General features: G+C 47.6%; 1 protein-coding gene across 3 annotated transcripts in view; it reads left to right on the top strand.

The window, feature by feature from the left end:
- The window catches only part of ADCY8 (adenylate cyclase 8), a 156,817-nt gene that overhangs the window by 51,554 nt on the left and 77,409 nt on the right, over window positions 1–27,854 (top strand). For all 3 annotated transcript variants that reach the window (XM_036031429.1, XM_036031428.1, XM_028533875.2), the window contains exons 3-5: window positions 1,841–1,971; window positions 8,358–8,469; window positions 15,420–15,547. In XM_036031429.1, coding sequence (XP_035887322.1) covers window positions 1,841–1,971; window positions 8,358–8,469; window positions 15,420–15,547 — 371 coding nt within the window. The remainder of the gene's footprint in view (window positions 1–1,840; window positions 1,972–8,357; window positions 8,470–15,419; window positions 15,548–27,854) is intronic.

The raw sequence follows: 27,854 nt of genomic DNA, 5'->3' as shown, positions 1-27,854 counted from the left end.
AAGCAAGTGATGTCATGGGCATTTGCCAAACTAGGAACCAAAGGCACAGAGGTGACATGGCCCACCGAATGCCACACTGCTGTGAAGTGTTGGAGGCGGAATCTAAACTCCCGTATCAGACTCAGCACCCAGGCTTTCCCCAGCTCGCCAAGAACCCCACCAAGCAGTAACAGGTGAAGAACTGCATCCTGGGGCCGCCAGTTGGTAACTGTTCAGGTCATGCATGGAATTGAACCTCTCCCAGACTCAGTCTGTCCATTAAATGAAGACTATTTGTGCCTGCTTACGTCCCAGGTTTGGGCAGGAACAGATAAAAGAATGAATGCTGAAAATGCTTCAAGTCCATAAATAACACAAAGACTGGAGGAACTGCAATGAGTACAATGCACCTGTCTTAGACTGGGTTCTACTCCGCAGCATGCAATACAGCAGATACAGCAGATAAGCCAGACTCTTGCCTAGTGTCCATGACACAAAGTCTTTCAAGGATTCATGCTTCACATGTTGCTGGTGAAGCAGTTATTTTATTCTTTTTATCTACCGCGTTGATCACAGTGAAGAATATTATCCTGTCAAGTGTTCGGTCCCTACTTCCAGCCTGTGTGGGTCTCATCCCCTCTCCTCTCGATAAAGAGTTGGTGCCTCCTAAGCCTGGTGTCTCTTGTAGGTTCCCGGTTTCAATAAACGTAACACCTTCTCTCCATCAACCAAACTCAAAACCCAGCCATCACCACGGCAACGCCCTCTTTCTCTCCTGCCATCTCGGTTGGTTTCCAACCCTATAGACAGCGTCCCACATCACCTCTCACCTGGGCCACTGCGGGGTCTGCCCCAGTGGGCCTCTCTGCCTCTACCCTTGGCTCCCTCCCCACAATGCATTCTCCCAACCACAGCCGGGATGGTCTTCCAAAATGCAAATCTTTTTGTCACTCCTCTGCTGAGTACTACTTAGTGGCTTCCAGCTGTAGTTGGAATGAAATGCTTTAGATCTTAGTAGGCCTGCAAGATCTATCTCCACCTCCAACCTCCAGCCACATCGCTTGTCACCGCACCTTCTGTCGCCCCCTCCAGCCACACCATTTCTTCTTCTTCTCCTTCTTCTCTCCTTCTCCTTCTTCTTCTTCTTTTCTTCTTCTTCTTTCTCTCCTTCTTCTCCTTCTCCTCCTCCTCTTCTCCTTCCTCCTCCTCCTCCTCTTCTTCTTCTTCTTCCTCCTCCTCTTCTTCTTCTTCCTCCTCCTCCTCCTCTTCTCCTTCTTCTCCTCCTCCTTCCTCTTCTTCTTGTTCTCCTTCTTCTCCTCCTTCTTCTCCTCCTCTTCCTCCTTCTTTCCCTCCTCCTCCTCCTTCTTCTTTTCTTCTTCCTTCTTCTTTCTTCTTCTCCTTCTACTTCTTTCTTCTTTTTGCATCAGAACACTGGCACTTGCTGTTTCCTTTTCCTGGAGCTCTCTTTCCCTCGCCCTGCACCTGGCTGGCTCATGGTAAACGTGTAGGTACCTATTGTCACCAACCATCCTATTCTGTGATCATGACCTGTTCTGGCATGGCACGTGCCACATTTTGTAAGTGTGTTGAATGTAACATCTGTACCCCCACAGAATGTGAGCTCCACAATGGTAGGACGGCCATCCATTTGGTTCACCACTGTACACGCAACACCCAGCGCAGTGCCAGGCAAGTAACAAGCAGCCAATAGATATTCGTCATGTTCACAGACGTGGGATGAAATTAACAATACCTCCGGAAATTTCAGCCGAGAGCTTCGTGGCTTCCACGCCGTCCATGCACCCCTCTGAGTCTCAGGGATTAGCCTAACGAGACTGTCCCTTTTCATTCTTTATCCCAGGAGCGGCTCGTGCTGTCCGTGCTCCCCCGCTTTGTCGTCCTGGAGATGATCAACGACATGACCAACGTGGAAGACGAGCACCTGCAGCACCAGTTCCACCGGATCTACATCCACCGCTACGAGAACGTCAGGTGAGAAGCACCACGCCCCGCCCCTTCTCCGTGCGATCCCTGCGCGCCCGGCTGCGCTCAGCTCACTGGCGTGCCTTCCGTCTGCCTGCATGTCAGGGCTGTTTCTCACTGGTTGACTAATTCATTAACTGGTCATTATTCATGACATGGCTCACGTTTCCAAATTGAGGCTCGAGAAGACCGGCAGAGAAATGCAGTTATGTTTGCTTGTTGGCTTTCTGCTTGACACCCCTTCAGTAGGTTTCCCCACCTTTACATTTTTGCGTGGGAAAGCCAAAAGCCTTCTCCGTGGGATTGGAAAACTAACCCCAGAATGCGATGTGGAACCCTCACATACATTGCCTTATATCCCTCATAAGTATCGTAAAACAATGCAAAAGGAGACTACAGCTTTTTTTGCTTCTCGCAAACATATTTTGGCCAACCACCCATCCATTCATCCATCCACTTGTTCACCCATCTATCCAGCCATCCATCCACCCTGTCATTCACCTGTCCATCTACCTAGCCATCCTCTTCTACACATCCAGCCATCCAGTCATCCAGTCATCATCTGTCCACTCCGCTGCCCACTCATCCATCCACTCATCCATCCACTCATCCATTCACTCATCCATCCACTCATCCATCCATGCATTCACTTATCCATCCATCCACCCACCCAGCTGTCTATCCAGTCACCCATCAGTGCCTTCTCTGTGCCCAGTCCTGCACTGGACAACATGCTGAGTGCTGAAAATAAGGGGGTGGGCTCCTCAGGGAGGCAGAGCAGCGTTAGAATCCCAATCCCACCTCTCCCTTTTTTGCCACCTTGGGAAATTGACACACCTGACTCTCAGGATCTTTGTCTGTAAAATGGGTGTTTTTAGAGCCCCCTGCACTGAGTAAACATACATACAAAGCATAGGACAGGGTAAGCCTGCAGTAGAGCATTAGGTATATTGTAGGTGTATCAGACATGGTTTTTAGGGGCAAGCGGAAAAGAAGCCGACCCTGGCTGATGTAAGAGAAGTGTCCTGAAAGGCTACATGGTGGCTATAGCATAACTGGGGAAGGAGAGAGGTAGTCTCAGCAAACAAGCCAGAATAAAGCCAAAGGCATGGCCAAAATCGCAGCAGAGCACTAGGCTGGTAAGGACCCGGCTGCCACTGTTTTTGGAAAATTCATCGCTTGTGCTGCCAACCCTGTCCACACACAGCTGCCACCTCCACCGTCCCCCCCGGCAGCCCAGGGTCTGGACCTGGCTGCCTTTGCCCTGCCCCCACTCTCTGCTCTCCCCGCCTCTTTGCATCTCAGGCTAAGGCCTGTGCCTGATGGGGCCCATTGGCTGAGCCCAGTAACTGGCAAGAAGTGACTGAAAAGCAAATATCTGACCTTTTTGGCTTGTACAGTAGAACTGTATCTCCCTCTCACCAAATATCATAGTGTAGGAATTTCCCAGACATGGGAAGGGGGAAAGTCCATACGCCGAATAGCTCTAAAAAAGCCAAAGGACCTTCTTAGTTCCTAGGCCCCCAACTCTGCTGGAAAGGAGGGACAGTTTCCCACCCACCAGCATCTCTGACCATTCTGTGCTGGGCAGGCAGGGACACTCGCCGGGAAGCAAGTCCAGCGGGAAGCGAGATTCTCACCCAGCCCTTCAGCAGGACAGTCAGCCTCGGCGGGTCTCCGGGTCTCATTCGAGAGCTGGGCTCCACGGCTCTGGGTACTGGGGTGCGCAAAGAGCCCTCAGTCGAATAGCCACTCTGGTGGAAGGCATACCCTAGATCTAGGAACTGGTCCCACAGATCACAGGGCCTTATCAATACCAGTTCTAGAACAACAGGTTCCAGGCAGTACCTATAATTATATTCAGGGCGGGGTTCTATTAAAGTAAGCAAAGGGTGCCAAGAGATCATGCAAAGAGAAAGACCTGTGGTGTGTGGAGGGCAGAGGGGGCAGTGCAGATGGAAAAGAAACATTTCCAAAGAGATGCTTCTTGTTTGCATTTTTTAACATGGAGTCGGGCAAGAGGAAAAGATAAGGACAGGCCACCTGGACAGCGTGATCGGCGTAAGTGAAGGCGGGACAGTGGTCTATATATCTACAGCTAGATATAAATATGTTGTTATATATTAATGTAAAAAATAAGTATGTGACAACTTATGAGAGTGTCTGTTACCATGGAGAAAGAGGCGGGGCCGAAACTACCCTTAATTAAGAAATAATGGAGAAAATACACAAGTCAGCACCGACATACCCACACCCACATACTTGGGACCCTTAAGATTAAGAAACAACACGTGTGGCTTGCTTGCTGCACGAATCCATTTTCGGTGCTTCCTTTAGTCCAGAACAACTAAAGTCACTCCTGCCCCCTCCACCCCACCCACTTATTTTACACCAATAAACTGAGTTCTGACGCTCCAAGACCCTTTCCTGGAAGTCCACAGCACGCTAAGGTCGAATTGAGTTTGGTGCCTTTCCATCTTGCCGCAGCCTCAGCTCACAGCACAGGAGCCCTTTCTAAGGAGAAAAGAACCAACAGAGACACCCGCTGTGGCTGGGCCTCTCCCTAGGTCTTCCCAGAGGCTCTCCCGCTGGTATGGGGAAGATGAACTCAGATGGGGTGGGGGTGGGGGGCCTCCACAGCCCACTGCAAGGCTGCTGGGTGCTAAAATAAGAGCAGAGATGAAAACAGCAGCGGGGGATGGTCCTTGGCCCGTGTCTCGGAACAAAGTCAGGCCGGCTGCTCTGCCCCATTCCCCGCCCCCAGAGCACGCCTGCTGTGGAGTAGCGAGCTTTTTTTCTGATGCCATTCTCGATCCTGCAGCTCTCTTCGTGGCTGGCGATGCACTGGGTTCGTTCTTTCTTCTCTGTTGCTCTTCTGTCCTTCTGCTGTTTTGTGACCTTTCCCAAAAAACAGTCTGTCGTCAACGTCTAGCTCTTCATGCTATCTCATACAGTTCATCACCCCCCTGCCAGTGTGGGGCATACAGGAGCCGCCACACGTGGGGACATCAGTGTGCCCGGTGAGTGGACAGGGAGCCTGCAGACTAGGGTTCTCATCCAGGACACTTTCTAGGAGCCACAGCCCCTACAAGATGCTGGCTGCGTCATGTCTTCTTCCTGGGTTTTAGTTTCCCAATCCAGAAACCAAGATGTCGGAAATGGTCAGCACACTGGGACCCCAGCAGATTGCACGTGTACACAGCTGAGATGTCCGTCACTGGATCCTGGGCCACTGGGCTTTCTACTGGACACCTTTGGGGCTTCCAGTCTCACCTGCCCAATTCTCTCTCTCTCTGTCCTCTCCCTGCCCCCACAGATTTAAGGCACGTCTTGTAATAGTTAGGGTCGTGCTGTCTGCTCTAACAAATAACCTCCCAGCCTCAATAATTTAAACCCAACAGACTCTAGTCACAGAGCTGTTCATGGCCAATATTCCTGGTCGGTGGGTGATTCAGGGACCAAGGCCCCTGCATTTGCTAGCTGCACCATCCCCCAGGCCTCAAAGTTCTTGGCATCCAGCTCGTGGAGGGGAAAGAGTAGAAAAGGCCCACCCGCTTCTTTACCAGCTTGGCCCACAAATGACCTGGATCACTTCTGCTCAGATGCCGTTGATGAGACCTGATCACCCAGCAACAAGAGGGAGCGCAGAGTCCCTGGCTCAGTGGTCTTTGCTAGTGTCTGAGAGGCATGGACTTGGTGGACAGTCAGCTTCTCCAGCAGACCAGCCTTCCATCTTTCCTCCTGCCCCAACCCAGGCCGTGTGAATTTGCACGTTCTCGGCCCACCCACTTTGACCTGGCGGTTCATTTCCAACCAGCCCCGCCAACATGCGCACTCACCACATTTGCCCTGCAGACTCGAGTTTCATGTGCACGCACATGAAACTGAATAAGCCTAGAAAACTCGGTGCCTCTTGAGGCCTGTCTGTGTGGCAGTCTATTAAACACTCTCCGCTGCCCAAAACTTTCCACAAGGAATTATATCTCCTCTACTTACTGAGGACCACGGCTTTTTATGTTCCTTTCTTCCAGTAACCCTGCAGAGCGGCATCTTCGGTTTATTATCAAGAAAATGGAAGCTTAGAGAGATTAAATAACTTTCCCAAGAACACGCAGTTAGGAAGAAGAATCTACACAGGGCCCGTGTTCCTGATAATTCTAGCAGAGTCTGCTAAAGCCTCCTAGAAGACTCGATTTGCACAGTGACAGTTCGGTAACATCACTTATTTTTAGCCCAATAAACAACTTATATAACAAAATTAGAGTTGGAAATGATCGTGGTCTCTTCAGTATATTCTAAGATGAATATCTGGGAAAAGTTACAAGTTTATACTTAGAATCAAAAGACCCGACCTTGAGCCCAGCACCCGGGGGTAGCAGAATGAGCAGTGTGCAGTGGGGACCAGGGCCCCGGTTTCGGTTTCTGACCTTGCATTCAGGGACTGCTGTTGCATGAGTGTGACTTGAACCAGGGCTTCTCTGCCTTGCATGGGCACAAGAATGACCTGAGCCTCTCACCAAGTCAGATTCCGACCCAGCGGGGCTAGCACAGGGCCTGAGATTCTGCACCTCTAATCAGCTCCTAGGAGATACCAGTTACCAGTGGAGGCCATGACCACATGCTGCGGAAGGAGGACTTGATTCTGATCACTTCTGTTCATTCAACTCAGGAGACATGTCATGAGCCTTACCACGTGACGGAATCTTGAAGGACAAGCAGGAGTTTAATAGGCAGCAACAGGGAAGAAAGCCATGCCAGGGAGCAGGTACATTGTACAGAGGCAGCTGCACAAAGTACAATGGCTTCAGAAGACCTGTGGGAAGGTCGATGATACTGGGACACTGAGCACGTGTGACACTTTTATGGCCTTTGTTCTCAGGGAATCCATTTCTTCTTTCCATAGGCTGCCTGCCCCATGCAGCTGTGATGGTGCTTCTTGCTCACCACTGCATCTCCAGTGCCTGGCACATAGTAGTCGTCAGATTAGTTCGCTGTTGAATGAATGAATGAATGAATGAATGAGAAGTTTTTGCCCTAAGCAGATGAATATGAATAGCTTTGGATGAATGGATCTATAAAGTGAGTGGGTCGAACCAGATGACCTATAGGCCCTTGCACTTTCCATTTTCAAAGCTATCGTAGTGATAAAGAACAGAGATTCCAGAGCCAGGCTCTGCCTGGTTTACGTCCTAGCTTTTCAGGTTCATGGGCAAGTATTTGGGCCTTAGTTTCCCTAACTATAAAATGGAGATGATCATCATGATAGGCCCTGTCCCATGGATTCTTATGCAGAATGAATGAGTTCTAACAGTAGAACTCTTAGATCAGATTCAAGTCCACAGTAAATACTCTAGTGTTGCCGCTACTACTGTTCTGGGCTTGTGTTCACAGTCGGGGAATGCTTTTAGCTGCAAATAACAAATACTCCAGTTAACGGTTATATTCTTTTCCACCTCTCTGTTACCTCCTCTCTTCTCTCCTCCTCTCTTCTTTCCTCCTCTCTTCTCTCCTCCTCTCTTCTCTCCTCTTCTCTTCTCCTCTCTTCTCTTCTTCTCTCTCTCCCCCCCATTCCATTAGAGTGGACAATCCTAACTCTGCCACATGCTACCATGGAAGGCTGGACAAGTCTCCTGGCTCTCTGAGCCTCCTTTGCTCATCTTCACAAAGGAGACAAGAATGCCTTCCCCTGGGCCACTGGATGAATTCACACAGACCGTGCTCATGCAGTGCCTTGCTTTTAGAAGGCTTTCCAGAGCTGCCCCTTCCCTTCCCTCCCTTTTCCCTTATGCCGAAACATATGCATCGGATAAAACCTCACCTCACCGAAATCCTTAGTAAATTAGAAAGTTTTAGGTAATTAATTATTCTGCCTGAGGTTTCCCGGGTTTGCTACCTAGCCCCATAATTTGGGGGGAAAAATGCCTACCTTCATTTGCCTACAATTTGAGGTACAACATATGCCAGTAGGCTGGAAATAATGAGTTCTTGTGACTTTTTTCCCACGTCAATTTTGCTCTGTGTCCATGGCCTCTGTGTTGCTGTTCATTGTGAATATATGGAAATAATTCATAAAGCTTCATTTTGCTTTGCATAACAAATTGATCTGCTCCTAGTGACAACTTTCCTGTCTGGGTTTGTTAGTCTTGCCCACACTGCACAGCTCTGCACAGGAAGAAGGACTTTCCATTGTCCCCTCGTCCTTCCTGACGTCCTGGGGGCACTCTCTCTGCTGAGATGTCTGTTAAATATTGACACATTCCTCTGGACTCCCGTGGCAGGGGGAGCAAAAGTCTCAGGCCACAGTTAATTTCGTTGGATGGTATTGATGTGTGTCCTAGGATGGTTTAAAATATTAATGCACTTTCTTCCCACCCCATCCCTTCCCTGTTGTCTAGTATTCTTTTTGCAGATGTTAAAGGATTCACCAACCTCTCCACCACCTTGTCTGCTCAGGAGCTGGTCAGGATGCTCAACGAGCTCTTTGCCAGATTTGATCGACTGGCCCATGTGAGTTGAATTTAATTCCTGACTCGTTCTTGGCAGGAGTGAGGGACTGCATGTAGAATTAGTGAAAAGGACTCAGCCTTCTTCACCAATGTCATTACCGTTCTGCATCCTGTCCCCGGGCATGGACCTCTGATCCTCCCGTATTCTGGGGATCGATGTTAGTTATTTATACAGGCCTTGGGTGGAGGTTTGACGGATTAATTTTCCCAATTGAGAGACAGCTGGTTGAGTGACAATTCAACCGAAGTCCTTTTGATCTGCTTCCACTCTTGCATCATTATGTCCCCCCGACGTGACCCGGTGCCGTCCAGCTGCAGCCTCCACAGTGGCTCATGTGGTGGCGATAGCTACCTACAGTGTCTCGGCCAGCCCTGGCCATCTGGAATGAGTGAGCCTGTTCTCAAGAACCAGCCCTCTACTAGACCATCACTTTGTTTGACCTAACTTAAGAGCTTTGTCTTTTTGGCCAACATGACACCACTTTTATTGTCAGTTGGCTTAATCAGAGCTAAAATAGAAAACGGGTTAAAAGAGATGAATGTTTGTCATCAAAACACAGATTCCTAGTCCTCAAGCCACTCGAATTACGAAGAACACCGTGATCACACCGTACTTCAGAGTGGGTATTGGCTCCAAATGGGCCGCCTTAATTCCTGCTTCGCAAAGGGCGTGTGTCACTCCCAACCCCACAGGCTGTTGTGAGAGGCCAGTGAGACCACATCAAGTGGGAGTTTATGTTTAGCGTATCGAAATGCCTCTTTTTTTAAGGCCGCCTCACTCCACCAGAGATCCGTTCGTACTTGGATCTGAGCACCTCTGGGGTCGCGCCTGGTGCTGTGGGTGAGGAGCGTGGGAGTGACTGAAGCACACGCCCCCTTTCCTGCAGTTAAGTCTAGCCGGGGTACATAAGGAAGCAGCCAGTGCACCACGTGACGTGTGCGCAGGTAAGTCTGGGCGACGCGGGAATGCAAAGACAGCAGAGACCCTCGAACCGGAGAAGACTGCCGGGAGAACGGGACTGTTGGGCTGAGTCTCAAAAAGGAGCAAACAAACATAATAGAATAGTTTTCCGCAATAAAAAGGAATAAATCTCTGATACATGCAATAGTATCACTGCATCTCAAATGCAATACACCAAGTGAAAGAAGCCAGACGCAAAAGGCTGGGCATTTTATGATTCCTCGCATGAGCCATTCTAGAAAAGGTAAGATTACAGGCACGGAGAAGAGACACGGGGTTGCCAGGTGGAGTGAGTGGGTCAGTGGCACAGAAGCGTGGGGCTGGACTGACTTGGGAGTAATGTGGATGCTTTTTATGTGACTTCATATTTATCTAAAAGGTAAATTTTATTGTATATAAATTATGTATCAATTAGCGAGGTAAAGAAGACAGGGAAGGTCATTTTAGGCAGACAGGAGAACAAAAGTAAAGATGCTCGCTACTCTCTGTGTATGGAGAAACCAGAAGAGGTTTGGCATTGCCGGAGGGGCAGATGCAAGGTAGGGAGTGGTGGAGATGTGCCAGACGGGTGGGCAAGGACCTGCCAAAGAACCTGCAGAGTAACCTGCAGCTACCGGACAACTATTACATGGGACACTGACAGGGGCAGAAGAGGAGGTGGAGACTGAGATGTTCGCCTAATACAAGAGCTGGGCTTACCTAAAGGGCTGGGAATCTGGAGGTGGGGAGGAATGTTCACCACTTCGTTTGATCGTTGCATCAGCGGTGGCTGATGCCAGTTATACATAGTCATTGTACTTCATGTTATGGTTTTGAACATTTCTGCTCAGGGACACTAAGATGAACAAAAATGGCCTTCCATCAAGAACTGACAAATGTGACCAAGGTTAATGTTTAGTGTCACAACAAACCGTACTGACTCAGGGACAGGGTTGCTAAGTAACATTTAATGCACAATGTTCAACCAACATTTGTGGACTACGTACCACATGCCAGGTAACGTGCGAGACTCTGGGAAGGCAAAACCAGAGCCTGCCCTGAGGAAGCTCTGAGTCTAGTCAGGAAGAAAGCTAAGCCTGTTATAACAACAGCAGGACAGTGTGGTGCAAGCAATAATAGGCACAAGAGTCTTGGTGGCTGAAAGAAAGAACAGCCAGATGCTTGGGGGGGTCAGGGAAGTGGTGGTCATGTTCTGGCAGCATCCAGAGAAGAGGTCATCTGCAAACTGGGTGTTGGGCAAGGGCAGGAGCTGTCCTGACATCACACTAGACAAGGAAGTGCCTTCTAGGCTGAGCCAGGGGGCAAAGGCAGGGAAGTATGAAAATGCACAATCACGCTACTGGTTTGGGGAGCTGCAAGAAGCTCAAGATTGTTAGAGCATGAAGGGCATGGGAGATTGCAGTGAGAAATGAACTTGAAGATGAAGGCAGAGACAAATCATGGAGAACATGGTGTGACACTTTAAGGAATGTGGGCTTTGTCCTGGAGCCTGGCCTTTTCACCTCCACACGATGGTGGAGGGGGCGTGAATGGGGGTATAGAGCCCATCGGTCCCCAGTAGGTACAAGATTCTGTAGTCCACCTTCTGGGGTATGAGTCTTATTGAATGAAAGATTTTAAAGAAAAAGTGGATATTAAGTTAAGAAGAGTTGGATAGATGATGTTAAATCATCTATTAAATATTCATAAACTGCCTGGCATATGTTATGCGCTGTGATGAGTGTTTTCCCTGGCTTACCTAATTTAGTTCTCACAACAAACCTACGGGGAAGGTTCTCCATTGTTGCCATCTTACAGAGTGAGTGACTGAACGGAGGCTCAGAGAAGTAAAACAGTCTGCCCAGAAGCACGGGTAGGTAGTGCATCCATGGTCCAGGCTGAGGCCAGGTGCTCGGCCTTGACCTCTGAGCAATGCAGCAGGTGTTTTAGGGGACAGAAGTGTTGCTGCCCCTGCAGGATGGCTTGGAAGGTTACGCTGAAGGGACTTGGAGCATGAGCCAGACGTGAATACACCTTGCGCAGACCCCTCTCTGCCCCTCAGTTTCCTGCCGAAAGTGGGCGAGGGAAACAATGCCTGGGAGGTGTTCACACGCAGGCTGGCTCCAGATCGGTACTCAGTACCATTGGTGCTAAGCAACAACCTAGTTCACCCCACCACCCCTGGGCGCTTCAGTGTCCACTCCCCTCGGAGACCCCGGTAGAAACGTTGAATCAACTCTGCCAGGGAAAACGGTTCTCCTCACCTCAGAAGGAGAACACCCACTTGAAATGTTTTTGCCCCCGACAGTCACTTCGCAAAGTCACAAATTCTGCTTCTGCCTAAAAGGCGGTTGGACTCGCCACTTTGAGCATCTCTCAGCACGGAGACTCCGTGCCTTTATAACGAGCTCCATCTCCCTGCCACGGGCCTTGGCTTTAGATGTTCGTCATGTCGCACATCAGAGAGAAAGTGCCTCCCGTGTAAATGTCACACGCTGTACCCGTTTATTCGCTGCATTATTAAAATTCAGGGGCAACTTCAAAGCTTTCTGGTAAAGATCCTCCTAGCACGATTGAATTCCTTGTGCCCTGGTGGGTAGGGCTGCTCGGAATAGAGCGTTCTGACCCTTGTTAGTAGCTTTGGCTAACTTTAGTGACTCCTGGTCTTTGATCTTTTTTAAAAATAAAGTAGTTCCTACCTGCCCCTCCTCATCCAGATTAGGAGTAAAGAATATGTACATTATTATAAAGGCTTCAAAATTATAAAATGAACAACAAATTTATCGGTATACGGTTGACCTCATTAGAGCTTAAACCTTTTTTAAAATTACCGACAAGACTAGAAGAACCTAAATTGTTGCCGTAAAGAAAAGCCCAACACAATGGAGAGCTAACCAACAGACTGAAAACAATGAGAGAGCTATTTCTGTACTGACAGAGGAAGAATTTCAAGATTGTCGTTGCATGAGGAAAAGGATTTCTCAGGTCTGTGAACATGGTATGATAAATTTACGGCCAAAGAGCATGAAAATGAGTCATATGTGACCGCACCAATGATGTGTGAAGGCACAGCAGCCTCGGGAGGGAAGGTAGCCCGGGTCCCCAGGTGCTGTGTGCCTGCAGGGGTGGGGCTGCTCACGGGGACTCACCACAGCTCCCTTATACTAGGGCAATATAGTCAAGTGTTATCTCTGCAATTACAATTAGACGAAAGCCTATAAAATTGTCATGTTTTTGAATACAACTATTTTTAGTGCATTAATGGCACTAATGTTTTTTTATTCCAAGAGTCTTCTCTCTTCTTATTTTTATAGTTTTTTTTCTGATTACAAAAACAATGCTTGTTCATTATGTAGAAGTCAAACATCAAAGATACAGACAATACAGAAAGTATCATCAGTGGACTCCTACCCTACCCAACGATATAACTATCTTTGATCATTGGTGCCTCTATCTCCTCAGTTTTATCTACACAAATGGTTTCATAAATTCTCTGGATTTCCCAAGACTTTTTTTTAAATCTTATCAAAGCCATCAAGATGAGAGGAAAAGGATTATATTAAAACTAACTCAATACAATTTGCAAGAAGACCCTCACCCTACTTTATTTTTCTTCTTCAATATCTTTTTTCAAAGCCACCTGGCTCTCCTAATATGATCTTTACAAAGGAATTTCTGGTAAAAACAAGTTGCTTGGCTATTCCTGTCAAAGTCATACAACAGCTCAGAGGAATTCATCAGAAAAATGTGTCTGCAAATTGACAGATAAGAAGTCAGGTCTTCAATGTATTATATACATGAAAGGATGCAAATGTGGAAGACCGACTGTTTTTATAAGGTACCTGAGCATTTTGGCCTCTAGGGGGGAGCCTGGAACTAATCTTCTGCAGTTACCAAGGGACAATTGGTAGCCAGTTAAGTTTGGGGAGGAGTGAAATATTAGACATGGAATTTTGACTGTGTGGGGTGTCATTGCTCCTAACCCCCATATATGTACACACATAGATATAATTACAGCAGTACAGTGAAGATTTTATAACATTAATTTCATTTAGTGCAAAGAATTTTCCTTTATTCTAGGAATATATCATTTTACTTTTTGGTGTTGAAAAGGCCTTTCCTTTTAAAAAATGAGGAGGGTAGTCAGCAGTGGTTGGGTTGTTATTTGGTTTGTTGATAGATTTTTTTTATACTTCCTTGGAAAAATACAAAACGGAGCCCTATAGCTGGCCCTCTGGCCCTCTGGTTGTTTTAATAACTGTCCCAGGGACGCCACAAACCTGGACACTGCCAGGGCCAGTGGGCCAAGTGCTCCGTTCTGGCCCTAACACTGCAGGGGTCTAGAGGAAGCAGTTAAAGGCCTTGCACGTCCCTTCTTGACCAGACCTCTTGGGCAGCTCTCTTGCAACATTAGCAGCATTGGAGCAGCCGATAGACAGGAACCACACGCTTCTGAAAATAACCCTGGGAAGGCTGTGAGTGCCCTCGGAGCTCTGAAGATCACTTCTGTGCCCATTGGGGAAGGTTGGCCAGATCCTGGAGATCTGACCAAGACGGGAAGCCCCAGGGCCAGGTCTGATTCTCTTGACCTTGTCTGATGCTTGTTTTGTACTGGGAGAGTGGCTGCCTTCACTTGTCACCCAAATGTAAATGAACGGCACAACTCCGGATGAAGCCAGCACAGTGCTCCACAGCTTGGCGTCTCGGCGGGCCCTTTCTGTCTGCAACGCCCCTGCTCCTGCCCTTGGGCCCTGCTCTCCCAAGGAGGGCCGCTCACCCACAAAGCCGTGGACCCACAGACTCCTGGGGCTTCGGGTCTAGAAGGCACTTCAGGGGTCATGCGGTCCCACCCATGTAACCAAGGAAACCAAAAGGGAGGGTCCTCTGCTAGTGATCCCAGAGATGAAGGGTGAAGACAGGAGTCCCAGTCATCCACACAGAGACCATGTTAATTTACTGTCCCCTCTGCTGGGCTCCGCCCTGAGTCTTCCCATGCAACATCTTAGTGAATCTTTACAGGCACAATGAGACAGGTCCTGTTCTCATCGGTTTTACAGATGAGGCAACTGAGGCTCAGAGATTAAGTACTTTAACTAAAGACACACAGGAAAGATGTAGGGTGTCTCAGAGTTGATCCTGGGCAGGGTGACTCCTCGGCCAGAGCTCTTAGCCCCTAGGCTACTACTGCCTTAGGTTCTCTTGCTTCTAAAACCTGCAACATTCAGACTCTTCCCATTCAGTACTAAAGTGTGAACCTTTTCATTCGTGCTTGTGAACCCACCAAAAAAACTGTGTCTTATTTCTCAACTGTGTAGGGAGTATAAAACCTGTACCTACCTTTAAGGTGGGTTAACGGTTCACTCCACTTAAAATATGGGGCATCATATTGGTTATTAATAATCATCTTGATATCAGGGACAATGCTTGCCTTGTCGTAGATGCCCAATTGATGTTTCTTTTCAATGAACACACATATCAATTGATTAATGAATAAAAGGAGGTGTGAGACATAGTTAGCCTCTCCTGAAGGTGCCAACTGCCTACATGGGAAGGGACTAACATAGAGTTGAAAGTAGTATGGAGATCCCTAAATGATTTATGCTTTTAACTTGAGCTGGAGACTGCTGCAAACTGTGAACTCAGGGGCATGTCCTGAGAAGAGAGACAGTGCTGGGGACGGGATTCCTAGGGGACCCTGAGCGTGCAGGTTGAATGTCCTCTCTTCGCCAGGCCTCTCCACATGCTGAGTATTCAGATCAGAAAGCTAGTATATGGCAGACATGAGATACAGTCCTGCATCTGTCATATCCAGTGTTTTTCCATGACTGCACTCCATCTCTGAGCCCTTCAAACCCTCATTTAGGATGCCCTCTAATTCCCTTGGTAGATAACAGGTGCTCCTGGCCCCACAGTGCAGAACCCCTGACCTTGCTTCCCTCCTTCCCAGGCCTCAGTGAAGCATGGACCCATCTGCTGACTCGGTCCTTTCCTTCCCCATCTGTTCCTTCCAGGAGCATCACTGTCTCCGCATCAAAATCCTAGGGGACTGCTACTACTGCGTTTCCGGACTTCCGGAGCCCCGCCAGGACCATGCCCACTGCTGTGTGGAAATGGGCCTCAGCATGATCAAAACCATCAGGTAATTCGGGATCTCCTTCATAATCCCAGGCCTCTGATGTGCGTGATGGGGAAGACAAACCACCCCATCTGCCCTTGGTGGTAAATCCTGTGCATGTTGAAAAGTGAAGCCCTCTGACTTATTTCATGAACACTGGGTACCCATTAGTTCTCCCAGATGAACCTAGTAGCTTCATTATGGTCTAGTTGTACCTCACTTTCAATAGTCTGTGCAACAAATTTGTATTGCCAATGACCTTGTGGGGATCCATCAAGGAACGGGATGAGTGTGATGCATGCTTTCAGGAAGGTTATGGTGCAGTGGGAGAGATGAACAGATAGGCAATTTCAAGATGCTATCATAAGCTCTGTGATGAATCAAATCCAGGACACTTGTGGGGAATAAAGAAGGAACAGCTAATTCATGCCAAGGTGCTGGAGAAGGCTTTCCAGAGCAGAGATGTCTAAGCTGTTCCCTAAAAAGCGAGTAGATAGTAGCCAGATCCTGGAGGTGGTTGAGAGCTCGGAAGACAGGATAGACATGTGCAGGAATCGGGACGTGGAACCTGAGAAGGTGGTGACAGATGGACTGCAGGCTGGGAGTAGCCGGGGCCTGCAGGACTCTCTCAGCCACTAAGGGGATGCACCTTATCCTGAGGCCAATAGGAAATCACTGAAGGGCCACCCCCAGGGCTGGCTTCATGAGTGTGCAACAGGTGCTTTGGGCTTTGGTCAGTGTATTTGATCAAGAAGGGAGGAGTTACCGAAGTCAAGGACTGTGGAACTAGACTGCTTATGGCTTTGTGTTGAAGCTCAGTGTTGTCAGAGCTCCCCTCGAGGTGCCGAAATGCAAGCATCACATCCTCCCACGACCACAGCAAAGACAGTGGCTCGTGCCATTATCTTACAGAGGAAGAGGAGTCTTGCTAGAAACAGACAAGAAGATTCTCCCTGCTGGAAAATCTAAGGAACTGGAACCTCCCTTTCAAGGGCTTGGTGGTGGCCCAAACCCTGTTCCTGATCCTTCCGCTTGCTGACAGACCCCTGACTTCATTCAGGGTTCAGGCAGAGGTCTCCTGACATTGAGGAAGGTGATGTAGCCCATAATCAAGAAGAAGACACCGAAGCCCTTTCCCTAAATATGACCCTGCTCCGTTGACATGACACCGGTCATTTCCAGACTGAGCCTAAAACGACACTCCTGGTGGGCAGGCCCCTAGGGTCCCACCTTTGGAACCAACCCGTGACCAGGGCCCAGTCAAGGTGGTGTGGTGCTTGGCGAAGAGATGTTTGGTAAAAATCCAACATTTCTCCATCCCTAAGACCAAGTCGGCAGGTGGAGGAAGAGACAGGAAACTCCCACTCTCCTGTTGCCCCCCTCTATAAAAATGCAGCAATTCCCTCCTGCAGGTACCGTGGAGAGAGGGGCCCATAATCTCCAGCCCACGGTTCCCTTGGATCAGCCTTCGGTAGATGGAAAATGCTGCAGATGCTTCTTCGCGGTTAATTTGGACACTTGAGAGTTTTGCCCTGAAAATTGGATGACCTATGCCAACATTTTGACTGGTTTCAAAGGAGACGATGTTCCCAGAGGACCCAATATCTGGTACCACCTCTACAACTAATTAGGTTTGCAAACCTTATTCTGCCAGCCAATCAGTAGATCAACCAACAAATAATTTGTGGACTCCACCATGTGCCGGGCACTGTGCTAAGCCCAGGAAATACAGTGAGGAACTGTCACTCCGGGTGACCATTAGGCGACCATGGATGTCCACGAGGGTGATCACTTGGATGTGTTGTCTATGAAATGAGGACACTGGCCAAACCGGCCCTGAAGTTTCTGCCAGTTCTGAAAATGGGTGATTTATCAACCACATGAAAATCAGGTTTAAGCAGCAAAACTTTCCAGAATTTCTTTCTAATTTATTTTTTAATTTTAGTTTTTGTCAGCAGGTATAACTGACAAATAAAATTATGCATATTCAACGCGCATGATGTGATGATTTGATAGATGCGTAAACTGTGAAATGATTATCATAATGAAATTAATATATCCATGACTTCACAGAGTTTTTTCTTTTTTTGATGAAAATGCCAAGATCTTGCCATCTATTCTCTTAGCAAATCTTAAGAATACACTACAGTGTTATTAAATGTAGTCACCATGCAGTACATTCCATCCCCAGAACTTAAGTTTTATCTTATAACTAAAAGCCTGTACCTTTGACCAACCTCTCCCCACTTCCCCCATCACCCTGCCCCAGCAACCCCCTTCCTACTCTCTATTTCTATGGGTGCAACGCTTTTTCTTAGATTCTCATGTACGGTATCTGTCTTCCCTTCTCTGGCTTATTTCACTTAGTATAATGCCTTCCGGGTCCATCCATATTGACCCAGATTACAGGATTCTCTTCTTTTTTAAGGCTGAGTAGCATTTCATCACATGCATATATATATTTTTGATCTTCTTTATCTATTTATGCACATTGTCTTTGTCTAGTCAGGCACAAACTTTCCACAGAGGTTTGTATGCTACGCTTAAGCAAAAGATATGCCGCAGAGATGGCACTGCGGGAGAAACCAATGTTCATTATCGGAATTCTTTAAGGCAATTAGAGTGTCATCATTTATCTTTCTGGAGAGGAACCTGTCCCGCCTGGCCATTTTATCCAATCAATGGTCTCATCCCTGAGGTTCTGGAGTGAGACAGTGAGAATCGAGATTTCAATAGGTTGAAATGGCTCAAGGCTTTCTCTTATTAGTTCACTAAGAGTTGCTTTTACTCCTTTAGAATAAGACAATTCAGTAGGATATTTTTTTAACTACATGAGTCAGAGTCTATTAATACTCAAACATCTCCTTGATTATACTGTAGGGGACTGGAGGTCCAGTGTTCATTCTGCCAGTCGACAACACGGCATGACGCAGAGGAATAAATGAGGGCTCTGGGTTTAGGCAAGACTGGGTTGCAATCAGCTCAGCCTTCTAGAGTTGCCACTGTTCTATCAAGCCCTGCACTCTCAGGAATGCCTGGCAGGCACTGTTTGCACCTGAATGTGTGTGGAAGACAATTCCAGTTACAGCGCTCTGTCTAAAAAGACAACAATCTTAACCCACTATCACTTACATGGGATGACATTTTTTATTCAGCCCTAAGCACACTTATTTCAGCCAGAAAGCTCCATAGAAGCCTTAAAGTCTGGAACTATCCTTTGCATTATGTTGCAGGTGTTGTCATGGAATGCCAGTGTCAATAAACCATGTATGGACTGGTTTCCCCAGACTAGATGGCCACCCTATGTATATTTGTCATCAAAGATGGATCCCTGTGGTGGTATAGTCCCCACTCTGTCAGGGTCTGTCCTCGTCCCTCTTTCTGGCATTTCTGTACAGTTACAGAGGCTGTGAGAGGCTGGGACTTTGGTTGTGAGACAGCATCTACACCATGGCTCTCTAGACCCCAGCAGCTCCAACAGTTTCCTTGTTTGGGTGACAAAATTCTTGCACAAAAGGCAAAGCCACACTCAAAGGGATGTTGGTCCCTTGTTCACAGATCAGTCCTAACAAGGGATAGAGACCCCCCGTCGGTCACAGGCACATGGGGACAGGGGGCCACATTAGGAAAGGCTGGATTAGCTGCTGCTAGTCGGACCAACCCAAGTTTCAGGAGTGAGTGAGAGTCAGGACAAGAGGACACACAGTGACAGGGAAACCATTTTCCTGTCCCTGTCCCTGCCTTTTCCTGAGGTATGGCCACTACAGTCCTTTTCATGGAGAGCCATTAATTGCTCCTGATGCCTGAAATCTGACATCAGGACCCAAAGGATGGATGTACAGCTTGGGTCTCACATGCATCCCTGACAAATGAGCAGAACCAATACTGAAAGGGGAGAAAAATCAGCAAACCTCTGAGAATAAGAAGATAACGAGCCTCAGTCAAGCCTCAGATTAAATTTATTCCATAAAAAAATACTTGATTGTACAAACATGATATTAGCTAAATGGATGACCGAAAGTAATTGAATGTAGCTTTATTTCTAATGAAGCATTTAATACCATCTCCTGCATGCCTGTTCATAAAATTAAATTAATTAAAGCAGGCTTAGGTAATAGTTCCATTAAGCAGGTTGGAAGTGGCTCCAGGTGGCTCCTCTTCACATGCCCTGGGTCTATTTCGGGGACACTTGATGGCTGAGCAGACACCAAATTTACGGTGGGCTCCATTACAGGCGATATCGTTATTGAAGATCTATAAAAGTCTTCCTTGATGAATCGTAATGAAAATCGCAGGGCCTGGTCGTTTCAGTGCGGTGGCTAAAAAGCCATAGGATGACACCAGAATGCCAAGCAGGAGCTGGATGGTCCCCAGCTGGTTAATGGGAGCAAAGGTCTTAATCCTCGTGGCCGGGTGGCCCTGCCAGGCAACGTGGCAGGACCAGGGATGAGAGCCGGGAGGTACCTGCCCCCTCGCTGGAAGCAGGCAGGCCCAGGTTCTCCGCATGCCCCCTGGCACCCTTCCTTTTCTTTGCCGTCCTCTGACTTACTGCTTTCCCTCCCTTCTCACTCTCCCTTCTCTCCAGGGCTCCCTCCCGTCCCTCTATCATTCGCTTCTTCTCCTCGCTCTCTCTCTTCCTAAAACCCCCTTTCTCAACTTGTTCTAAAAGGTTGCTAAGTACAGGATCCCTAAGGCCACATTCCTCTTAAAAATGCAGCCGTTACCGTGGATGATGATTCTTTTTTTTTTGCAAAATTATTTATAATGGTGAAGATTGAACAGATCTAGTCATCATAATTTATAAAGCTAATATGGACTGAATGTTCATCGTGTGCCAGGCAGACACTATACAAAACGGTCTTCCTGACGCAGCTCATCTAATTCTGACGATAACCCCGCGAGGAAACTACTCGTACTTCCCCCAGTTTTCAGAGGAGGCGTCCGGGGCTCTGAGAGGATAAATGACTTCTCAGGCAGGTCCTGTGAGGGGCAGGACAAAGACCCTGAGCCACATTCGTCTGACTCCACAGACGTTCAGGGGAAGGCTTAGATCCGTTTTGGCATGTTACCAGATAGGAAAAAGGGTAGCCACTCAGCACCGTGGCTTACGTAATATTTAACAGCGTAATAAAATGCTTGTGAGTTCAGAGAAATATGTGTTATAGAGTGCACACACGCAGGTCATTTAGAGAGCCTCAGTTGTTTAAAAATCTATCTTTTTTTAATTTTTAAAGATTTTATTTATTTATTTTTAGAGAGGGAGGGAGGGAGAAAGAGAGAGAGAGAGAGAGAGAAACATCAATGTGAGGTTGCTGGAGGCCATGGCCTGCAACCCAGGCATGTACCCTGACTGGGAATCGAACCTGTGACACTTTGATTTCGCAGCCCGCGCTCAATCCACTCAGCTACACCAGCCAGGGCTTTAAAATCTATCCTGATGGAAGGAGAGAAGATGCCAAAGCTCCGTGGTGGAAAACGGGGGGCTGGATCTTCTCTCTCACGTTCCCTCACTGGGGCCACGCTGGGTTTGAGCAGGAATCTGCATGTCTTCCCGTCACGTGTCCACTGCCCAGACAGGGGTGCGATGCTGAAGGGAGTATAACCAGCAAAGTGTCAGCCTGCAGTCTGGCCTCATGAGGGCCGACTGGGGCCCACTTCTTACTGACCCTGAGTGAGCGATATGACCTTTCTCTGTCCAGCTCCCTTAGCTGTAAAATGGGGATACTCCATCCTCGCGTAAGCTCCATGGATACAGGAACTGGTTTTCTGATCATCTGTTTGATTCACTGCTTATATCAGCAGGGGTCTTCAAGAGATGTTTGTGAATGAATGAACGAGTGAACGAATGAATGAGCTGTATCTATAGTATCTATGGTTGTGAGGAAGAAAATGAGACCATGAAGATAAAAGGCCCGGCACAGAAGAGGCAGCAGGTATAGCTTAGTTCTCTTTGAGCCTCAGTTCCCTCGTTGTAACCTGGACATTAATAATGCGTATAGCTATCTACCTTCGGAATTGCCACGAGCGTCAAAGTGAAGCACTCTGGGAAACTTGAGCTTCCGTGCTGGGATATAATGTGGTGGCTTTCAGTCTCCCCGGGAAGGAGTGGGCCCCATGTTTGCGGAGGCAGACCGACACTGACGTCCAGTAGAGGCTATTGCCTGGATCACAGTTGAAGGTGACGTTGGTTGGGCCCATGGCCACCGTGCTGGCAGCCCCCACGGCGACAGCGAGAGACCCGTGAGGTACCCTTTAGTGCGAACTCTGGCATCTTGGAATGGAGCTTGCTATACTCTGCTGATTTGGGGGATTCATTGGTAGAGACTGTGTCATCCACCCTTTGGGCTGAGCCAGCTCGACCTCCATTGGTCCATATACCCTTCTTTGGAAGAAGAAAGCCTGCAGGGGAGCTGAAGTGGACAGCTGGGTTTGGGCTCACACCGCTCTCGGGAGAAACTCCAGCGACGACTCCTGTAGCCGTGCGTGCCCTAAAGGAAGGGACTTCTGGGAACTCAGTTTCCTCATTCTTCCAGTGGTGCTGGGAACCACGCACAGGGTCTTGTGAAGGAAGGCGAGGTTGACGCTGGCACAGGACCCCCTGCATGGTGGCCACTATCCCCTCCATCACTAACTCCCTCGCTTTCCCTCCCCCAGCATGTCCACGGGCACCGTTGCTTCCAGGGAGCTGAGGACCGATCACTCAGTTCTTACTACATTGCTTACTAGTTCGTCCTTTTGGACCAATTTAAGTCTAGGAACTGCCCAGTTGGTGTATTAAGTGGGCTGGTTGAAGCTACTTTGATGTAACTAGAGCAAATGCAAGCACCATTTTAGCAAGAAAGGTAGAGTGACCAATTCATAATTTTAGAGTGATCAATTTATAATTTTTGGTCCGATTCAACCTGTGCAATTACCGTGGAATTATAAGTTGGTATTGCTAAGAAAAGTTAGTAGTAGCTCTTATTTTTGTGTGTTCAAATTGCACCAGGTAAAGCACTTTTATGTACATGGTTTTTATAAACCATCCTAACAGCTCTGCAAAGGATTAGCGCTCTCTGCTGTCACACCTGAGAGAACTGGGACTCGGGCACTCATACTGCAGTGAGCCCAGCGCCCACAGCCAGTACGTGGAGAGACCCAGCTTCCCGCCAGGCCTGCTTTAATGCAGACTGTGCCCCTGGGATATGGTGAGAGAGATTTGCATTGAGAAGCTCTGTCCTGCGCTCCAGCTCCCACAACCAGCAAGCGGTGGGTCCAGCATTGGCACCCCGGCCTGTGCCCCCAAAGCTGAGGAGCTGGATGCCCTTCATCCCACAGTCCTGAATGCCACGCTGCTGCAGCCTGTCCCCTGTCCACCCACGTATTTCCCAACGGAGAACGTCTAGTTTACAGATCAATGAAGACTACAAGATTATTCCCCTTGGCATTCCTCCAGCCCCTTCTGTAGATGGATTAATTGGCCAAAAGGAACCATTTAAAGCACTTAAATTGAAAGAAAAATTCTAAGGTTCTTCATCTTCTCCCATATACCAAGCATTTGTATTTAGTAGTTCAATTAAAAGCTATAACATCTTTGATCTTTGGCTGGTTCATGTTTGCAAGATTGGTTCCCTGCTTGACAGAGAGGTGCAAAAAAAAAAAAATAACCAGTATTAAGTGAGTTCTTTATGTAAAAGAAACCTTAGAAGCCCCACATGAAAACCAAGAGAGCAAAGCTGCTTCATGTGAAGGGGACCTGCCTTGCGGAGGGTCGCCCCCACGCCCCACTGGCAGGTCCAGAGGCCCCTCTGTGGTCCCCCTGGGCCCTGAGAAGCATCTTGGGGCAACACAGGGTCACAAGGCAATAAAGCCTTTGAGCTTTGCCCTGCCTTCAGTGCCCGCCTAGAGCCCTGGCCACACGTCTGTGCCGAGCACCGTGCTGAGTGCTGGGCGCGTGGAAATAAAAGGCAGTAGCCCTGCCCTCCGGGAGGTCAGAGGCCATGGGGAAGGAAGAGAGGTGGCAGATGCTTCAAGTGCGGCTCATCTGGAGTCGTTTTTTCTTCACTGGTGGCTGAGGAGGCCCAGATAACCTCCCTGGGCTCTTTTTTGGAAGACCTGAACACAGTTTGTAACTCAGCAGAACTCCCTCGGCACTTGCACTTGAGAAAGGTTCCAAGTTCTCCCCTGGAGAAGCGATCTTCAAACGTGTGGTGTGTGTTTGTGGTTGTGTGCTCACCAGGTGGGCTTTCCAAAGGGGATCAGTGTCTGTAAATTATTCGTCGCTGTTGCCTAGTTTCATTTCTACCTTTCACTTCAGCCAAATCCCAGACGCAACAAACAGGAAGAAAACAGGGCCATAAAGAAATGTTGTCTTCGTATTATAATTTTTCTTTTGTAGAAGAAAAAAAAACCTAAATGTCTTTTCATTAAGATGTTCCAGTGCATTCCCTGCGTAATGTTAATTACCTAATGGCATTAGCATGGTGTGCTGTGTAATAGTCCCTCACAATTAGTTAGCAAAGCACTTTAACATCCATTATCTCCTCTGGGGCTCACAAAGGCTCTGGAAGTGAAGCAATCAGCTAGAGCTTTGTATTACAGCTATCGAAACTCAAGGTCATATTAAGCTATTCGCCAAGGATCACACACCACGTTGCAAAGGGCATAAGGTTTAAAAACCCAACAGCCCCAGGTTAGTCCTAGAATCCTGTTTACAAGCTATGGGACCACAGTGAAATCCTTTACTTTCCTGGGCTGCAGTTCTTTAACATACATAAAGCAACCGAGCAGTACTTATAGAATAGACCAGACATTATTCTCAGCCATCCATGTATGTTTGTTTACTCACCTGATATGACAATGCTATTATTATCCCCATTGTATACATCGAAGTTAAGTAACTTCCTGAGGTCATACAGCTAGTGAATGGCAGAGCAAGATATACATACACTCAGGTAGCCTGGCACTAGAGTCCATATTAACCTCTACACGATAGTGACTCACATGTAATGAGAAGAATGTGGACTGAAACGGGTGATTGTAACAGTCAGGATAATCCCGGTTATGCTGAAGTAACAAGCATGCCCCCAAATCTCGTTGCTTTAAAGCGGCGAGGATTTATTTTTCACTCTCATTTCCTGTCCACTATGGGAGGGTTGAGGGAGTGGCAAGGTGCACCAGCATCCATTGTCCTCCTTCAAGGACTCTGGTTAAGAAGGCTCCATCACAAAGGACATCAACGGATGATGGACAGAGAAGAATGAAGAAAAAAGGAGTATGGTGGATTGCACTTTTAAAGCTTCTACTCAGAAGTAGCCCATGTCACTGCTGCTCACATTTTGTTGGCCAAAAATAGCATGAAATATACGGGAAAGTGCAATCCTACCACGTGCTTGGATGCTGTAGCAGAAGACACGGTTGGTGGACCTCTCCTCACGACGGGCCTCACCGAAACGGAAATGCCTCCTCACGTGCCGGACACTATTTCTCCTCTTGCTTTGCTATTTTTTTTTCAAATGCCCTTTACTCTTTTCATCATCAGTGAATGAAGGGAACTATATGGATTTTAACTCACAAGTTGAAGTTAAAACCAAGGCCTGGAAACTAGAATCTTCACCAAGGACAAGAATTGCCTCACCCTTTCACTACAAGCATTCTTTCTAATCTCTGTGGCTGCCTTCCTAATGTCCAGTTTATTTCCATATTTTTATGTGCTCAACCGACTTCAACCCTTTTGCTTAAATGACTTAGTACGATCTTACAATGTATTAGGAACAGAGAAAACAGAGATCCAGTTTTGCACACGGAATCATTCGTTCGTTCATTCTTTCCCAAAAAGGGGAGTCGTGTTGGTAAGCCCGGCTATATGTGAGGCATGATCCTTCAGGACGTGAGAAGATGCAAGGATTACGCAGAAACCTGCCTCCAGGAGCTTACTCTCTTTATCAAAGAGCTAAGATAGGGGGAACATGACACCCATCCACTCACCCGTCCACCCTTACTGAGTGCTGCCCGAGTTCCAGACACAGCCTGTTGTGCAGAGGGGTGTACGACACGGAGCCAGGCAAAGCCTCCATCCTCCGTTAGTTTCCAGTGCAGAGCGGGACACAGACGGTTACTACACTGCACCTCGGGTGTTGTTCGCGGGGATGCAGTGGGCACACTGGGACAGGCCTGCAGTCCAGGCTTCAGTTAAATGGGGGACGGACGTCCCAGGCCGAGGGGGCATCGCTGGGGGAGGAGACACACGGGGAGCAGGCCTGTGTTTGGACGGCTGGCGTCTAACAGGCAAAGGAGCAACAGGACTAATACTGGGGCCCGGGACAGATCGGGAAGGGCTCTGTGGTCCCGACCAGGAATTCCCCACTCTGTCCTACAGACCAGTGGCTTCTGAACATTTGATCCGTCTTCTTTGTCAAAAGTGATTATGACAATTGTTATTATAATAATTTAGAAACTAAATTTATTATCAATTCTATTCTAGTCACACATTTTAAAACATACTACACAATATGGGTTTTAAAGGATAATGATGAACTAATAATTTTAAATATTTTAACTCCATTACTGTACTAAAATTTTTCTTTTTTTAAAAGATTTTATTTATTTATTTTTAGAGAGGGGAAGGGAGGGAAAAAGAGAGAGAATCAATGTGTGGTTGCCTCTCACATGGTCCCTACTGGGGACCTGGCCTGCAACCCAGGCATGTGCCCTGACTGGGAATCGAACCTGCGATGTTTTGGTTCGCAGCCCGCGCTCAATCCACTGAGCTACGCGAGCCAGGGCGAAGTACTAAAATCTTTCTGCTCTCACCCTGGTTTAGTGAGAGCAAGGGGTGTGAACATGATTGATTCTTTTTTTTTAAGAATCATAATAGTCTGTGATACAAGGGCACAAAGGTCAGGTTCCAAATTCAGTTTATGTGTACACCTGTCTCCAATGGGTATCTCTGCTCTAAGTACATATTTTATAAAGACGGGCAGGTGCAGGGGGAGCCCTGGTCCCCTTGACTGTGTCACTTATGCACAAGTTCTGTTTGAATCTTGTCATATTTCCCCCCCTCGGCATCTCTGAGTTTTTCTTACAAGCTCATTAGAAGGCAATAGCTTTCTAATATTTTTAATGGATGGGTACAGACCCACCCAGACACTTCATTTGGAAGACCCAAGAACACATGAAGAAATGTGCAGCTCAGAATTCTGGTAGGTGGCAGAGCCCGCGTTTGACAAGCCTTTTCCTAGAGAGATGGGAACATTTCGAAGCTTCCCTCTTCAAAACTCTCTCTTCAAACAGGGATTTATTGTGAAAGACAATTACTTTCACCATCTAAAACTGTCATTTTTAAACAAAGGAAGCAAGTTTGTTTTGTTTTTTGTTTTGTTTTTTGCTTTGTTTTTCCCAAAAGATTTGCTAGAGAGAATATTATGGCAACCGATCGTCACAGAAAAGGCAGCAAGTATGGAACCCTGGGTTTTGGGTTTTTTTTACAAAGAACAATGGATAAATCATCTTTAATTTTGACAACTCTTTTAAGCATTTTGAAGGAAAACAACAATCAAATTTCTATGTGGCATTTAAGATTTTTCCAGTTATTATATTTCAAAGTATTCTATCCTGCCAGTTGAATTTCCCCTGCATAACTGAGGTCATTTGACTCATACACTAAAACTGTTTGAAATACTCTGAAAGGGAGGAAGGAAGGTGCGTGCAGAAAGAAAACACGGCAGAAATCTTTTTGTTCTCAAGACACCTCCTCCTGCTCAGGGTCAGAGAACAGACCAACAGCCCAGTCACTGAGATCAACCATGTATCAAATTTCTGTGCAGCTTTTTTGAGACAAAAACAAAAGCTGTGAATGGAAGCCATAAGGGTGTCTTCCTGCACCCCCAGGGGATGACCCCGCTCAGCCCTGGGAGGCCAGCGCTCTGCTCCTACGACCCCTCCTCTGAGGAGGAGGCCAGGAAAGGGTTTTTAACAAGGGAGTGACGGAGCGACAAAGACCTTGTGTCTGTGGTAACCCTGTCCTCGAGCGTGGGCTGCATAGAGGTCAGGCTGCGGCAGGGACCCCGGACGGAAGCACGAGGGACCTGAACGTGAGTGCTGGGGGGAGGATTGGAGAGAAGGAAACAGTACAAATCAAATAAGGTGAGAAACGGAAGGTGCCGTGCAGTGCAGAGCCTGTCATTTATCTCAGGTTTGTCCACTAGGGACGAGTGGGACGAGAAGGATGCTGACACTACCTATCCCCTGAGACAGAGGTTATAGAGGACCAGCAGGTTTCAGGAAAAGGGTACTGAGGGCTCTTAAAAGTTTAGGTAAAAGACTGAAGGACTTTGGAGAAAGAAATCCAAGC

Source organism: Phyllostomus discolor, chromosome 7, assembly GCF_004126475.2.
Source record: "Phyllostomus discolor isolate MPI-MPIP mPhyDis1 chromosome 7, mPhyDis1.pri.v3, whole genome shotgun sequence".
In the NCBI taxonomy this organism is placed as follows: domain Eukaryota; kingdom Metazoa; phylum Chordata; class Mammalia; order Chiroptera; family Phyllostomidae; genus Phyllostomus; species Phyllostomus discolor.
Note: the sequence above shows the minus strand (reverse complement) of the source record. Positions and strands in the feature narration are given on the sequence as shown.